At 38.2% G+C, this 17,614-nt stretch overlaps 1 protein-coding gene across 3 annotated transcripts in view; it reads right to left on the bottom strand.

Moving 5' to 3' along the window:
• Window positions 1-7,398, bottom strand: part of LOC137261481 (uncharacterized) — an 82,012-nt gene extending 74,614 nt beyond the window's left edge. For all 3 annotated transcript variants that reach the window (XM_067799234.1, XM_067799235.1, XM_067799236.1), the window contains exons 1-2: window positions 7,313-7,398; window positions 7,122-7,198 (exon numbers count right to left, since the gene is read on the bottom strand). In XM_067799234.1, the coding sequence (XP_067655335.1) occupies window positions 7,122-7,198; window positions 7,313-7,398 (163 nt within the window). The remainder of the gene's footprint in view (window positions 1-7,121; window positions 7,199-7,312) is intronic.
• Window positions 7,399-17,614: the final 10,216 nt, after the last annotated feature.

Here is a 17,614-nt window from a genome sequence, read left to right as displayed (position 1 = left end):
GTATTTACATATGGTTGACCAGATTCATACTTATCACTTGACTATTCTGCCATTTTGATGTTAGCAAACGCTTAAATTGAAACTGAAAATGAGGGCAACTGAAACAGCAGATTCGGTCTGAAATTACATGTACAAAACCCATTTTTTCTTTTATAAAATAAATGTTTGAGGGACAAACTGTCATCAGTATGAGATAAACGTTGGCAATACATGAAAAAGAATAAACTTAACAGTGGGGCAACCTCTTGGTTAAAGCATTTGCCCGCCACACTGAAGACTGAGGTTCGATTTCCCATATGGGCACTTTGTGTGAAAATGGGGAAAATTATTGGTGTCCCCTACATTGATGGTGCTGGAATATGGCTAAAAGCAGCATGGAAAAACTCATTCACTACAAGAACAAAATTCTGTCCAAAAGATATTACCATAAAAAATTATTAAATGTAGATTCATTACAGTCGTTGTAAAACATAAAAGATCAGGGCATGAAGACAAAGAAATGGTAACTACTTCACTGAACAAGAGCATTGTCATGTATGTGACCAGACAAGTTCAACACCACAACATCCTCGTTTTCCTATTCAGCATCAGCATTGTCAATATTCCAATACCACATAAATTCTTGATGAATTCTACAGCGCTCTATTACAAACAGAAAGCAAAGGAAGTCGCAAAAATATTCTCTGTCTATTAAGTTTACTCTTGCAAAGACTGAAAGTAGCGTACAGCACTTATGATGGCATCAATACGCCATGTGTACATGTTGCAAAGAAGCTCAGCGTCTCGTGATAGCAAGCCTGAAAGCCCTGTCATAAGCAGAGCATAAAGCATGATATCGACATACATCTCGGGTCCATTCATTATGATATAGATCAGATTAGCATTATTCAATACGCCATTTAATATAACATGTTGTACATGTCGCGTAAAAAACGAAACGACTGCTATTTTGAATCTATGATAATGTTCTCAGCATATGACTAGGATAATACTAATACTACTAATAGGTCCATGTTATTGAAAACACCCAATATTATTGAAAACACCCAATATTAAAGCATAATCAACATGCAGGTGTTGCATATCTACCTGCTAGGTAAAGAATAACCATGGTAGTAGCTGTTGACTGAATTGACTGCATTCATAATTGCAGAACAGAGATAAAAACTTTGAATGTTTACATTAACTGTTTTATAACTCTTATCTTAACTCTTGTAAGTTAGAGAAAAATACTGTGATTATTTTGTCATAGTTCAGCCGGAACGTAGGTATTTATTGATTATGCTAACATGCTTAGAAATTGATGAGCTAGTAATCTGTAAATGTGCACTTAACATGATTTGTCTGAATTATGTAAAATAATCATCATACATAGAAAGATTAAAGCAAATTAGTAATGCCTATGCGCAACACTTTTGAACAAGTTTGTTAATGCTGATCTAAATTGCACGAGGCAGAAAAATTTAAAATGAATGCAAAATTTTTAATTTTTTTTTAATAATCATATTTCTTAATGCGACACTAAAGTATCATTCGCGTTAAAAGTGTATTTTCTTATGTTGGACTTTTGTTCATGATTTAAAAGATCACATCATGATGGCTCTGGGTGGCTTGTTTACAATATCCTTTTACAATGACACCCAATAAACAACTGATTGTATAATCATATCAACAATAATACATAAGTGAACGCCCTTAACTGTATATTTAATGCATTTGGAACTTCCTGGTTAGATCTCTTTGGACAAACACGTGCTCACTCATAGCAAACATTAGAAGCCCGATCTCATGACGAATCATCAAACAGATCTACAGTGGAGATACTGTCAGATCTTCACATACAGAGGTACTGTAGAAGAGTAAATTATCTGATTGTAACAAGTGAGTCAGGGAGTCAGGGAGTCAGTCACTCTGGATTTATGCTTCTAACTGGCATTATTCCAGCAATATGATGCTTCACACGTTGTACCCATGTGGAGAATCAAACCTTGGTCTTGGTGTGACGAGAAGACACTTTAACCGTAAAACTACCCCACTGCCCCATTTTCTTGTTATTCAAACAAACAGACCCTTTTTTCAAGTCACTTTAAGTTGCCTTTGACCTATAACTCTCTCTCTTAATTTCAAATTAGCTTAATCAGCTTATCCCTTGGCAGCTGACAGTACATATACATAATTAACTATATTAAATGATTGTTACATTAATCAATATTTCCATACCGTGTGCAATGTACTAACTCCCTGCTCTGAGTATCTACCAGAGCATCACAGCTGATCCCTCAGATGTGTCATCAAAAAGTACTGGCATTAACATCATCAATAGATCAGCAGGCAGATAATGTGTGCATTTATATTGAACAAGTTTCCATACACTCAGTGCATGCTCAACAACAATACAAGCCAGGTCAATGCAATTATGTCTATAGTTCCCCCAGGAATTTGCAACAAAGCTAAGTCATGTCAGGTGCTTGAAGGTAAACTGTTGGTTAACTGTTTATCCTACTGGGTACCACATGAAACTGGTGCAAATAGAGGCATGTTGTATTTCCTCTACTAAGTGTTCATGCTTGTTACTATATTAGAGGTTGGCGCTTATTAGACACTTCACAACTATTACAGGAAATATGGTATTCCACAGCAAAGGCTCAAGTTTGAAGACACACCATGTGCTTCAAAGTAAGTGAGAGTGAGTGAGTATGGTTTTTAAGCTGCTTTTAGCAATATTTCAGCACTATCACAGCAAGGGACACCAGAAATGGGCTTCACACATTATACCCATGTAGGGAATCGAACTCCGGTCTTCAGCATGACAAGCGGATACTTGAAGTTGAACTACTAGGTTACCCCACAGCCCTGTGCTTCCAAGAGCTTTAGGACTTAGCAGAATAGGCTGTAACTTGTATGCAAGAGTCCCTGTCAACAACAGAATGTGCCAACAAGTCATATCTGTTCAACTTTTTTCTATTTATTTTGTATATGTTTTTATTGACTTAAAGGTCACATGCAACGTAAAATACATCTTTGCAGATTCTGATACCTTTCGGTATTCTCTTACCAAAACAAATCATCAAAATTCCAATTCAACCTATAAAGTTGAAAAAAAAACGCAATGAAAAAAACCCAGTGAAATCAGAGTTCAAAAGATTCACTAAATTTCCCCCAGCGCTAGGGGAAAAAGTGGTTTCAACAGCTGTGCTGCGCTGCGCCCATGACGCATGCGCAGTGAATAGGTTTGCGGAGCTTGAAACAGAATGCATGCCTGGAGTATGAAATCGTGAGCAGTAGTCTAATCTTGTGTACACAAACAAGTAAATAATCTACTCATTACGTTAAAAACTTGTTGATTGTGGTAAGCAGCCTCTTTCACAGAGAAAGTCTAATGTCTGGTTCATTGACACCTATGTGTCTGCCTGCCTGTATGCAATACACAGATTCAATCATTGACCACATGCAATTTGAACTTATATATCACATATACTCTAGGGGGTGTAAATACATAAATCACTGGCATCGTTATAAATGCATTAAAATACTGAAACAAAATTAGAAACCTATGAAGCAATAGTTCCCATTATTATTTTAGTCTGAATATGTTTTGACTGACATAAGTTACAATATGTTGTTTGCTTGTATGTCTTCATTCCTAAGCAATATCAGCAGTTGGACAACAGCCAAACACAAAGTGAATCAATGTTTTAATTGCCTTCGTGCCAAAGTTCTTGATCCATTGCACAAAACAATACAGATGTTTTCCTATTTATGCCATGAAAAGAAAACACCTGACAAGTTGACACACCATATCCCTACAGATGCTAAGAGTGTGGGCTGGGTTTTATCATGATCATGTTGATTCTAGTTATATTGTGATAACATCACAGAGTACCAGTTATGAAGCCAATTAACACAGACAGTGACTATAGTTACATTGTCCAGGTAATTACACTGGCAATAATGAAATATCAAGTCACAAGTTTGAAGTTCGATGCATCCTCTAATGTTTGAACAACTGTGACAGACTGTCACGACATATAGATATATATAGACATGTGTTTTGTTTGCATTGTTTTAACACTGCACTGAGCAATATTCCAGACACTGGCTTGTAAAAAAGGAGATCAGACGATCTTGAGATTACCACCAGGAACACTGATACAAATTTGGATATGATAAATTGCCCAGACTGCTGAACACAAAATCCCACTTGTTTCTGCATTGTTTATAATTATCATACAATACAATATAAAGCCTTGTTGCAACATTGTTTATTTTAATACAGTGTTCCAGAACAGAAATACCCTTGTTCCAACATTGTTTATAATTTTATACAGTGTTACAGTACACTATATTCCCTTGTTTGTTATGATTACACAGTGTTACACTTACCAAAAAACATTTCCATAGTACACTTGTACTAGTTTGTAGCTGTCTATACTCAATGTCTAACCACATCAACTTCATCATAAATTTATTCCTCAAAATCAGATCTATTGTAATATGTTAAGTTTGAATATATTATGGTTTCTCTTCTCCATGAAAAATAAAAAAGACAGATAAATAAGATTAAATAAATATATTTTTCTTATTTGCAACTAAAAACCTGAAATTTGAGTACTAAATCAATCATTGTAGCAGTGTCTTTCTTTTGATTACACGATGCCATTTAGAAAGTGGTCAAATGCAACATATGTCATATTTGGGATTTCACTTTCTTAGTAAAGTACAAATTCTAGTACTTTTTTCGGCTGAGTCCCATCCGGGATTCGAACCCGCACCCTCAGAGTCAGGCACCTAATCGCCAGCACACAAAGTCAGCCGCCTAGCCCGCTCAGCCACCGCGACTTCCAAATATGACATAAGGTGTCTTTCTTTTGTGCACTATATCATTCATACCGTCAGAAAAATAACAATTTGGTTCCAGTTTGATGCTGGTAACATACCCAACACAAATAAATGCTCAAGCATTGATGATAAATCATTATGACATACTTGCAAGCAATGAGGAAGCATTCTGTTGATGTTGAAAATACAGTGCACATGTGTACAATACACTTTCAATACAAGAAGGAAATCAATAAAGCAGATCTAACACCCCAAGCTTGTGTAAGTCGACAATACAATAGCATTGTATGTCTCATGATATTTAGACTGACTCATGGGATACTACATCAAGTCCACAATCCAACACTTTGATTCAAGTTGTGTATATCCAACTTTTCGATTCTGATCACAAGAGAAAAAAAAACACTGACGACTTGCTCCATCCTATTAAATCAATATTCATTATTTTCCCAGTACCTTTATATATTTGCTCAGAAGGTATGTTTTTATGATGCTTTCAGCAATTTTCGATCGATGGTGGATGAAAACAAAAATGGGCTCCATTCCTGGTAAACATGAGAAATGGAACATGGTCTTTGGCTTAAAGAAGCACATCAACCACTAGGTTATCCACAGGCAAATATAATTGTTCAGAAAATATACTGAAATAATATATTGTGAAATGGGTATCTTCAGAGAAAACTGTACTCTAAAAATGGTAACCCAGGCTCAGGCAGCTTGGGTTAACAATGGTAATAATATTCACATTGTAGCACTTTGAACATTGTTGAACAAGCCCCCAGAATTCAGTGCATTTAACTAAGAAATGTCCTTGTCATTATTAAGAAAAAGGAAATAATACTGTATGTGTTGTGAGATATTACATACATGTAGCGGCCACAAAATTTCCGAGTCCTGTGCTGGGATTCGAATGACGGACCCTCTGATCCGAAGTCGGACGCCTTGTCCACATGACCAAAGAGGTTAACCCCATCAGCAAGCTGACAAGGTAAGGATGTCATCTGTGGGATGACTCCACGCCCTGCTACATACTCCCCCGTCAACAGAAGGCACGTCCCGGGCCGCATAGTTGGGTACTGAGGCTTATTTTGTTCAAATTTCATATGAACGTGCTCAGCCCCACGTTGGGCGCCAATGTAGCGGCCACAAAATTTCCGAGTCCCGTGCTGGGATTCGAACGACGGACCCTCTGATCCGAAGTCGGACGCCTTGTCCACATGACCAAAGAGGTTAACCCCATCAGCAAGCTGACAAGGTAAGGATGTCATCTTTGGGATGACTCCACGCCCTGCTACATACAGGTGTATAAAATATTGATATAATATGTCTAAATATAAACATGATATAAGAAGGTATAACACACCAGTGTCTGTCACCATTAACTACATTTTGAGTATGCAACATTACCTGCATCAGTCATTGTATACATATCATATACTGACACTAATATTGATCATTACTATTTTAAGATGCTTACCTAACATTCATCCACTGACATGTTCACAAGATATTCATATTATTTATGTACATGTGACCTTTATAAGTTGCCTTTTTTCACCCAAGAGAGACATTTGATGGATTTTCAAAATTATATATAATCTGAATTTTTCAGGTGGTAGAGTATATGTATACAGTTCATGTATTAATATTTTTGATCAAAATAATGATTTTTGAGGATAAAATATATTGCATATGTTGATATAATGCTCCCTTGTAGAATTATTCACACTCTTAAACATGTTAACAAATATGCTGCCACTACTGGTGATCATACATGATAATTAATGTTTCCCCACAAATTAAAAATAGGAAAAGTTTGCCTGTCACTCATGAAACTTATAAACGGCACATGCAAGTTGGGAAACGTTTGCAGAAATAAAAAGAGCATCATTTTCAGTCAACTCATGGACGCAATCATTAATGCAGAGAGAAACTTACTCAACTTTCTGATGTTTGTATAATTTCAGTTTTACACAAGCAGGTGTGATTTTCTGCTTATTCAACCTTCACCATTTGTTCATCGTTAAATCTAATAAGGCCTATAATTTCAACAGGTGCTCCAGCCGAGGGTTAATCTGACCTAACCTTTTTAATGTTCAACAATTGAACAAAACAGGGTCATGGTTGAGATTGTATTCTGACAGTTGAGTGCTGTGCTATGTTTATTGACCTCAACACACAGAACTGTACTCGGCATTGAAACACGCGTAAAATACACAATATGGCAACACGAGTATGCATGTGCATTACAGGTGTAATTACTAATTACAGGTGAGTATTACCTGAAGCGGGGCTGTTGCCGGTCTGCACTGGACGCCCAGTTAATGGGTGAAGCCATGTCGTAGTTTGTGATCGCTCGCTGCAAAAAGAGAAAGTATGACAAATATTCGTGATGAATTCACCTGTCGTCACACGACTTTGATGTTCAATAACTAACGCGCATGCCAGGTGTCGACTGCCAAAATACACCTACTTGATGAAAAACACTCTGCCGTCCCTTGTCACTGAATAATTCCAATCCGGGGGAAGCCTGTCCCCTTTTGGGACATCGGCCGCCATTTTGAAACTTATAAATTGCACACCTCGCTGTTCCAGTTCCCTCCCCTGGCGAGGACAATGGCTGATGACATTTCAGGTGCGTTTACCTGGGACGCTCATACAGGTGTGTCAAGCCTTGCATTCCATCGTTAACTCAATAACAGTGAATGAAGAGGGCGGATCGGAATGTCATTGAAGAAAGCTTGTAATGATTAGATGAGATTCAAAGAAACCCAGATATCCGTGTTTGTTAATTAGGTCAATGATGAAATAAATGAACAAGTTCAAGTTTAAATACATGGAGCATTATGTTGGTGGAGCATTATGTTTTAAATGCAGCTCATTGTGCATTGACTCATTATTGTAGTATGTGGGAGTGCAGACCCACATGCCTTGCTGATTGTTATCTGTTATGGTAGAATGGTTGCATAATTGCTGAAGGGGCATTTCTATCTATGATCATTATGGTGTTATAGGTTTTCGGAAACGTCCAGTATGGCTGACCACAGTGGCCATATTGAAAATGTAATTTCGCCGACCGAACAATAAAAACTGACCACTGGCAGTGAGGGATAACTGATAGTAACAGATCATTGACGGTAACAGATCGCATGTTAGTAATAGATCACTGACAGTACGCAATCATTACCAGTAAGACAGCACTACTTGTACAAGCGCGTTCGGTGTTTTTAACTCCAAGGTAAACAGTGGCATATTCAAAACAAAGTCACGTGCCTGGGGAGACTCTACATGTGCTGCATGTGCTCTCAGAGATAGGTAGTGAGTGAGTGAGTTAAGTTTTACACCGCTCGCAGCAATATTCCAGCTATATGGCAGCGGTCCGTGAATACTCAAATCTGGACCAGACAACCCAGTGACCAACAGCATGAGCATCGTTCTACACAACTTGGATACAATGACATGTGTCAGCCAAGTCACCGACCGATCCGGTTTGTCCCCTCTCCCGACAAGCATGTGTTACGGAAGATCATTTCAAACCCGAACGTCACTGGTTCAGAGACAAAGGCCAATAAACTCGCGGAGTTATGCTGTTGAATGTGGCCAGTGTTGAAGAAGATCAACGTTGTATTGACAACAGTAACATATCAGTAATATATCAACCCAAAGTAACAACAATAGAACAGTAACAAGTAACAAAAGTAACCACTCACTACTCGGCTACAGACAGGCTACTATATTGCATATGTTGCAAGCATGGGTTGCTGAAGAGCATGTCTAAGCCGGCTCTTCAAGTATCCGTAGTAACTCTCCGGCAATAGTTACATATAAATTACAGTAACGGGTGATCAATAGTGACAAATCGTTCGAAGTAGCTGAGATCAGTAACAGTATAATCGATCATCAGAAGTAAATGATCAGCAATAAAAACAGATCATTAGAAGTAAAGCATCGCCAGCAGAAACAGATCAGTAGATCTAAATGCTTAACAGTGAATGGGTATAAGGATTAGCGAAACAGATCGATAACAGTAACATATCAGTTGCCTCAACACTGCATGTTTAAAGTGCGTGAGTATGGTTTTACGCCGCTCCCAACAATATTGTGAACACCAGAAATGGGCTTCACATATTGTACCCATGTGGGGAATGGAACCCGGGTCTTCGGCTTGACGAGCTAACGCTTTAACCACTGTGCTACTCTACCGCCCCTAACATGTTTTTAAAAGGATTTAAGACAAGATTACGTCATGATTTAAGCAGTAAGGGAGACTTGTCAGAGAAGAAGCTGTCATCGGCCTTGATTTGATGATAGTAGTAGCTGTGGAGGGGATAAAGTTCAGCTTCAACCATAAACAATAATGCTGTGCTTCATGTGGCGACGGAAACGCTGATATTGATTATCGATTTTAAAATTAAACCGATCAATCGCAGTGATGAAAAGATTTGACAGTCTTGTTCAGTGCACTCCATTATGCCACGATGCTGACAGAGAGCCAATTGACCTATTTAACCGAAGGATTCGGAGGCAGGGTGGTATCGCTGTATATAATACTCCCTGGTTGTATATGGTACTTACACGGGTTTTGGGTGACAAACGGCATGGTTTAACAGTAGGGGTATTGTCCCCGGTGGTAATTAGAGATCCCTGACTCCTGTGACTTGACAGATTGTTACAACTTAATTGTGTCGATGAGGTTCTTGAGAGGCATTTAGAAGTTGGCATTCTAATATAAGACAAAATGTTCTTCTTTATATCTGTTCTTTTACTAACTTAAGTTTAATCTACACTTGATTTTTTTATTGTTTGGATTCATGCGGGATTCATTTGTATGAAAGTGGTGTGTAAATTGTCGAGTTTGGGCCAGAAAAGCCAGTGATTGTTATCACCACCACCACCATCATCATCAGGTCAGATTGACCTTTATATATCTACATTTGTATATATATATGTAAAAAACATGTTTCCGAAGCTAAGCGATTTCGTTTACACGATGACGCAAATAGGTTTTAAGACTTTTACCCAGTAGTCGACATATAAAAATTTAATACAACTGGTTATACAACTTGTGATTGTTCGTAACTTTACCCTAGCCCACTTTCAGCTTATTGAGTGAGTCGCTGTTAGTATTCCATCAATATATAAAGCTTGAGGACACCACAAATTCTTACAGGTTAAGGTTCCAGATGAGAAACATGCGAAACCACTGATGTCTTTGTGGAGACTAATTGGATAATGTTCACTCGTCTAACAAGGTGCACATGTGATGTGTATAACTAATGAAACGAACTACAATAACTGTTGACTCCAAGACTGTAGGAAAAGGTGGATGCTACAGACCCATGGGCGGATCCAAAGACTTACATGTTATATCAGTGTAGCACAAATAATTTTCATGAAGCGAGTTTAAGATGGATCTTTGTTAAATTTGACAGTCAAATGTGAAATCATCTCTACTCTGCAGACATAATTTCTGTTCAGTTTTCCGACCACCATTTAACTAATGACATCACATTTATCAACTTACGCATTGTTCCAAGATGCACAATACCACAGGCAGCCATGTTGAAGGATTTCTCGGCACTATGTGCAGCTTGTTGCCATCAGATAAATAAGCAACGGAAAATTAAAACAGAAGTTATGTGATTTATAAGTAAAATGATTCTTCCTCACAAATAAGCAAACTTTGACTTGGATCTTACGAAAATGACATTGATGGAAATTATTTATGCTACAATAAATCAACATGTAAGTCTATGGAAACAAAGTGTCTGAAAATAACTGGCACGGGTCTGTTGGTCCGCTGAAAAAAATAATAATAAGAAAAAAACCCAAAAACAATAAACACTCGCCGGAGGATATACTTTTGTTGTTTTATGATACTAAAATAAAAGAAATTTGAAAGACACTTTAAGGGAAATGGAACAAAGTAGCTGTTTACTACTTAGCGCCGAAATACTGTAATTATCTAAAACGGTTCAATATAACTAATTCCTTCCAGCTGATGCTATTTTCCATTGCCGGGAACAAAACAACACGTTAATGCAGTAACTGTGTGGTTTTCAGAATAAGAGAAAGTGAGTTTAGTTTTACGCCACACTCAGCAATATCCCAGCGGTCTGCAAATAATCGAGTCTGGACGAGATTATCATGTGATCAACAGCATGAGCACAGTTGTGATACTGTTGTTGTGACAGCGAGCCTGGCCACTCGATCCCGTAAGTCGCCTCTTACGACAAGCATGGGTTACTGAAGATCAATTCTAACTGGGATCTTCACGGGTTCCAGAGTAAGAAAACAAAACTCATTTGGTAAGACATGGTAGGCTTAAACTGTACTTTTCCCTCCGATCCATCTTACTGGATGTCACGATGTTGATCAATGAATTGTATGGTCCAGATTGGACTTTTTACAGACCACCTCCATATAGCTGGAATGTTACTGAGTGCTGCGTAAAACTAATTCACTCTCTAACTCACTCACTAATTGGACGTCGCTAGAAAAAAATAGTATTTTCACAAGAATATCAGTCAAGAGTAAAATTGCATCTTTGCCTGTCCTCTCAACACAGTTAAACACAGTTGCACATGAAAATACTATTGTTACATAATTTTCTGTTACGACGTTTAGACCCATATTGGGTGAGGTGAGAGTGTGAGTTAAGATATTTTAAGTCACATAGGCAATATTTCAGCCTTGACTAAAACAAGGTTTAGATCTGTAATGATTGAAAATTAAATTATAAACATATGTCAACGAAGGGCAGTAAAACAACTAGATTATCACTCACAAACACGCACACACACACACACACACACACACACACACACACACACACACACACACAGACACAGACATATATATATATATATATATATAGAGAGAGAGAGACATGTGTGTGTGTGTGTGTGTGTGTGTATATATATATATATATAAAGGTAATTAAATCTAAGGCTACTAAGGACGATACAATATAAATACGGACTATAGATCGACAACAACTGAAGGTAGGTCACCATAACCCATAACAGGGATGCCATACCTGGCATCTGACAATGTCACCCTGGCCGCCTGAGACGTTGTTCATAATATTAACCACTGGTTGTGTAGTTCAGGCTTAAAAGATGCCACCATAAACAACATTAACTAAGATTTTAGCGCCGTGAAGATTCGGGTTAGAACTGGTCTTTAGCAAACAATGCTTGTCGCAAGAGTCGACTCTCTGGATCGTGTGGTCAGTGTCGCTCTTGTCATCGCATCCAAATTGCGTAAACACATGCTTCTGATATTGATCACTTGATTGTCTGGTGCAGACCTGATAATCTACCGATCGCAGTCATATGGCTGGAATATCGAGTGCTGCGTTAAAGAAGAAACAAACAACGTTTAAATTTTCACTAACAATACTGAATGAATGGTTGAATGTGAACCAATTTTAATGAGACGGATGCAAATGCTACACACAAATCTCCATGCAACATGAAATTTATTAAAGTAATATTTCTGAGCACAACTCTGAATTTGACTCAACACACTTACCGTGTTTGTTGTTACTGTGGTTAAAACAACAGGACACGGTAATAATAGTGGAACGGATACATGACAGCGCCAAAACTGTCACAACATTCAGTCAGTCTGTATGTCAGATATCTAGAATGCCACAGATACAAATGAAACAAAGACACTATGCATGAGAAGTGCTAATATGGTAGACGAGTCTGGGTCGATACATTTTGACTGGAATAAGACCCGAAAAAACATTTTGTTCAGGTCTTATTGTAAACCAAACGTTGCTGTGTTCTGTAATCTGATTGGTTGAAAAACATGATCAAATGTTATTAGATTCCCGGAAACTGCAAGACTATTCACTGCGTATTGACACATAACCAATTGTCTTGTTGAGTCATCAACAAGGGTGACGTCATTCAAATCATACTGTGACGTAAAGTTAGAATGACGTCATAAATGAGCAACTCCAGATGCTACCATGGGAACCAGCTGAAACGGCCAGCTGATGACACTTCACTACCGTACCCCTACTCGATGTAAACGAGTGCAGAGAGTAAAACCCCTTTGGTTTACTTTTGTGTTTACAATGTCGATAAACACCTTGATGTTTATCTCCTAATTGTGACATCTGTAAAATGATATTATACGACACTTCTCTTACTTCTTGCTTATTGAAGAGAAACGTTTCTTTCACAATCGTTATGATACATATACTGAGGCAAGAAAGAAACTTCACAAAATGCAATTTTTAAAAATAATGAATATTTTTTCTCGGATGATACATCTATGTATCCGAAATGGGATCCCTATCTTTTGACTCTAGAAAAACGTTAGCAAAACCCACCCAAACCCATCCATTCGTCCTGCAAATGACGTTAGTGCCAAATCAGGTTTTGCACGAGCATTCGATCACGTGATCTGCGCATCGAAGTTTTTCTCATTTGCACGTGTTTGCATTGGCTTCAAGTATTGAAAGAAAACAGTTTTAAACCACAGTTCTAACGGTACTTGAAATGCCGCGAATGGGCAACGTTAACGTGCCGTTGGCATGTACAAGCGGGAAGAACAGTAATTGACGTCGCAAGAGCAATTGGACGTCGCACAGCCGTCGCACTGTATATGACTTGCGAGGTCGTCTACAACAAACTGGCACCACTTCTGATCGCCCAAGGTCGGGTCTTCCACGTGTGACGTCACGAGCAGAAGACCGTCAATAGAGCACGTTTGGGATGCACTTGGGAGAAGGCCTCGTGGTCTTAGGAACCAACCTAAGAATTTGCAGGAACGTTTCGCTGCCTTGCAAGAGCAATGACGCAGAATCCCACACCACGTGTTCACAAGTATCAGGCAGTCGATGAGGAGACGGAGTCTGGCAGTGGTGAATGCGCGCAGCGGCCATACACAACATCGAACTGAGAAATTTCGAGTTTTTATTCTTGTGACTTGACATTCTGTATAGCCATGTTTTGGAACGGCGGTGTAGCCTAATGGAACTGATTGTGGCACTGTCAGTGTATCGAGTACATCACACAGATCACAGCAATAAAATAATAACAATTTAACCATCTTACCATCTCTTGTTCTTTTATAGTGCCCCGAAGAAAGAATGTGAAATTTCTTTTTTGACTCAGTATATATTGATCTATGTACTAAAACATATCATTCGCGGTTCGCCCACTACTCAAATGTAGATTTTGGTATATGGAGGTACAAATCATATACCTTAATATTTGTAATTATCTACAGTTTGAACTATTTCTGGATGAACGAAAAAAAGGTAAAACTATGGAAGGAAACAGTTTATGAAAATATTCTGCCGACAAGACAATAACATCATACTGACAACTAGCCTCTGAAATTAACATATTTCACGGAAAATAGCTAACAGTACTGCAGTGCGCACAACAAATAGTCATAAAATATAATGAAAAGGAGCCCAGAGACTTTCTTCATTTTGAAGACACTGAGTAAATGTAGACTTGCCACATATTCTAGACATGCATGTGCTTTCCTGGATATATTTTTCAGGGTCTGTATGAAAGACCAACAAAATCTGAATATATTTATTTTTTCCTATACCGAATGAGCACTAATTACAAATATTTTTTGACACTTCAGTAACTCTGAGACAGAAGCTGTTGAGGCAACATAGGAGAGACACACAGAGGTTTCTCTGTATCTGATCTCGAGATGAACCCAGGGCAGTTGGTTACTGGCATAAATTGAAATGATCCCGGACTGTTTAGGGTGATCGTTCTCCACATGAGAAGAAGTGATACAGCAGTAGAATGTCGTCTTCTTTAACTGACGCCCAAATGGTGCTACACTGGTGGCATGCATTTGTTTTACATTGAACCTTATATATTGGATGAGTGGAATGAACGAATCATCGCATTTAGCTTACTACACGACTATCAAATCTTTATTAGATGTCGGCTTTTATGTTTCAAGTTTACATTTTGAACAAAATAGATATTAATGTCTACTTAGACTGTATTACTTACACTGTTACCATCTTAACAATGAAAGACTTACAGATAATAAGCATGGTTCAACAATATGTTATATGGGTAACAAGAACTTCCCAGAGCACCTGTTGCATTGTCTCTTTGTCTGTGAGGCGTATGTGATGTTACAAAGTTTATACTTACTACAGTTTGATCAGTAGCCAAATATCATTAGGTAAAAACACATGATGAAGTGTTATGATGCCAGTTTTCTTCTAAAAACTGTTCAGTTTATTAAGTGTGCCCTCGGGATCACATCAAAAGTGTGCGAACTATGTATAACATGAATATTGCTTTGTCAAATGAAATTATGTATTACAAGAATGTACATGGGTCAACGGTCTACTTACTGAAATAAACAAATTCATTATAGCGGATGACAGTTATTTAGAGCATATAAATCGAAACATACCGAAAGCCTCATATTTGATATTCTCTTCCCACAGAGGTTTCTCCTGTCATATCTTCCTACGTAACCTCTGTTTTAATACGGCCCTTTCATGGTGCGAGTGTTCAAGACTCGCGATTGGAGGCGTTCAGATTTAGTTGTGCAATCAGAGACGTTGTTTCAAGAGTGATCATTCGCAAGATCTCGGTGATTTCCGAAAGCGTCGGGAAAACTTGCCACTACCAGTTTTTGTTTCTACATACACATCATGGCGATTGATCCCTGCAGTCTCTATTGCCAGTTTCTGTTTTTCAGTTAAACGTGAAATACCGAATCTTTCCTTCGCACGTTGATGAACAAACTCCATGGGGGCCGCCATATTGGAGCTAAGTCTTTTTAACGCGTGTTCTGATTGGATAGTAACAAGGGAGAGATAATTCATGTGGCGATTTTTTGCCGCAAGGGGATTTCTCGATGACCGGGAAATATGGCCGTATTAGAACAGAGGTTACGTAGGGAGATATGACAGTAGTAACCTCTGTGGGGAGAGAATGTATATTTGAAGGCCTTGACGACCTTGGCTTTGACCTGTCCAGCACTGAAAAGAGACTCAGCTTTTTGACAAAGTACATGCCATACCAGTAACTGTTAGGGCACGTGCGATTCATGTTGTTTTCATGGTTATCATGCACTTTTAAATCAGCTCCGAACATGATGACATCCTCATGCCCACAGCCTAAGGCACATTTGGGTGGAAACCGCAAAAGATTCATATCTGAGTTTAAACCCCAAATGGCAAACGCCAAATGGCAAATCTATCATGCTTGATATGTATACCAAATCTGATGAAGTTATCACGAATAGTTTAGGAAATATGCTTCGGACGGTATCTACCTCCCAAAAGACAAACCGTTTAAAAGAACACATTTTATGGTTGTAGTCCAGGAGGCAGCTGAAAAATCTGATGTCGCATCCTCCCAAGTACTGATTTGGTTTGACACTATTTTCAGTTAATATGTTGTCCATCTTGAATGGTCGTGTGTTGCCTTCTCGGCAGTTAAATTCTTATAAAAATAATTCCGAATATGTCCATTTACATCCAATGTTGATACTTTTGATGTTTTCTACACTTGTCTCTTCTAGAATGGTGGTCTGGACATAAAACAAGTAATTTTGTATGGTCATGTCGTGGTGATATAATGTTTTACAGCTTACTCTTTGAGACAGGGGATTTTAGCGATTCTCCAACTTTTCATGGAAATGTGTGGTGGTGATTTATTTATTGGACGTTTACATTATTCTTGTGACTAGAATCAGTTGTTTATGTTTCCTGTTTACTTCTAGAGTGACAGCATGTTACATGGAATTGTTCCATATTACCAAGAATTCAAAATGGCTGCCAAGATGGCCGCCATTTTGGTTTTACTACTTATACTTAGCAGAGGACTAAATCTGCACTGATATATAAAGCATGTTTAAGACAGTATAGAAAAAAAAAACAACTAATTCCAATGTTATGGTTAATAAAAGCTTCACATTAATAAAATACTCTCTGCTGACATACTGACTTTATTGCATTTACTCTATGTCAGTTCAACCAATCCACGGGGAGCAGAATCTCGACATCAGAACACCAAAAAAGGGATAAACTGACCATCACAAATGCTCCAATCATGGTCAACTGGTTAAGGAATATGATTGGCTGCAGATACTGTTTTCAAACATGCATTTGTCAGTTTACTTGCTCAATGTGATATTGGTGTTGGTAGGAACTATTCATTTAATGTCTTGTCTCATCTACAGACATCACTGGATTGTGATCACTGTTCATACATGGAACTAAAAGTCTGTGCGATGTGATCTGGTAATGTTCGTAGGCTTTTGTATCGTAAGTTCTGGTTCGTAGACATTATAATACGCTCGTGTACTGATGTATCTTTGTTTTAATGTTGGACTTGTGACCTGGTGTGTTTCTGTGTTGGTGGTGTTTAGTAGTGTATGGCAGTGTATGGTAAAAGCAAGCACTCCCACACGGCGATAAAGTAAACAGTTCCCCTCGAGTTCACAACTTACAAACAAAAACAGAAAACATAACAAAGTACAATTGGGCCCGCTGTGTGGATTACGTTTTTTAATGTCATCATTCCCAACATGGAACAGTACCAAATCCTCGAACATAAGCACGAACATTGTTGCCGTAGAATGTGTGTCTACATTGACCTTGTTCAAATTTGAGATTTGAACAAGGTCAAAGGTAACTGAAGCCCGACACGTAAAACCAGAGATAAAAAACATTTTTCAGAAAAAACCCTCTGGAACCGTGTTCCCTCAACGCTACCTATGCAACGCTACTTGTTCTACGGGAGGGTTTACA

Source organism: Haliotis asinina, chromosome 14, assembly GCF_037392515.1.
Source record: "Haliotis asinina isolate JCU_RB_2024 chromosome 14, JCU_Hal_asi_v2, whole genome shotgun sequence".
NCBI classification, from domain to species: domain Eukaryota; kingdom Metazoa; phylum Mollusca; class Gastropoda; order Lepetellida; family Haliotidae; genus Haliotis; species Haliotis asinina.
This window is presented reverse-complemented; position numbering and strand designations above follow the sequence as displayed.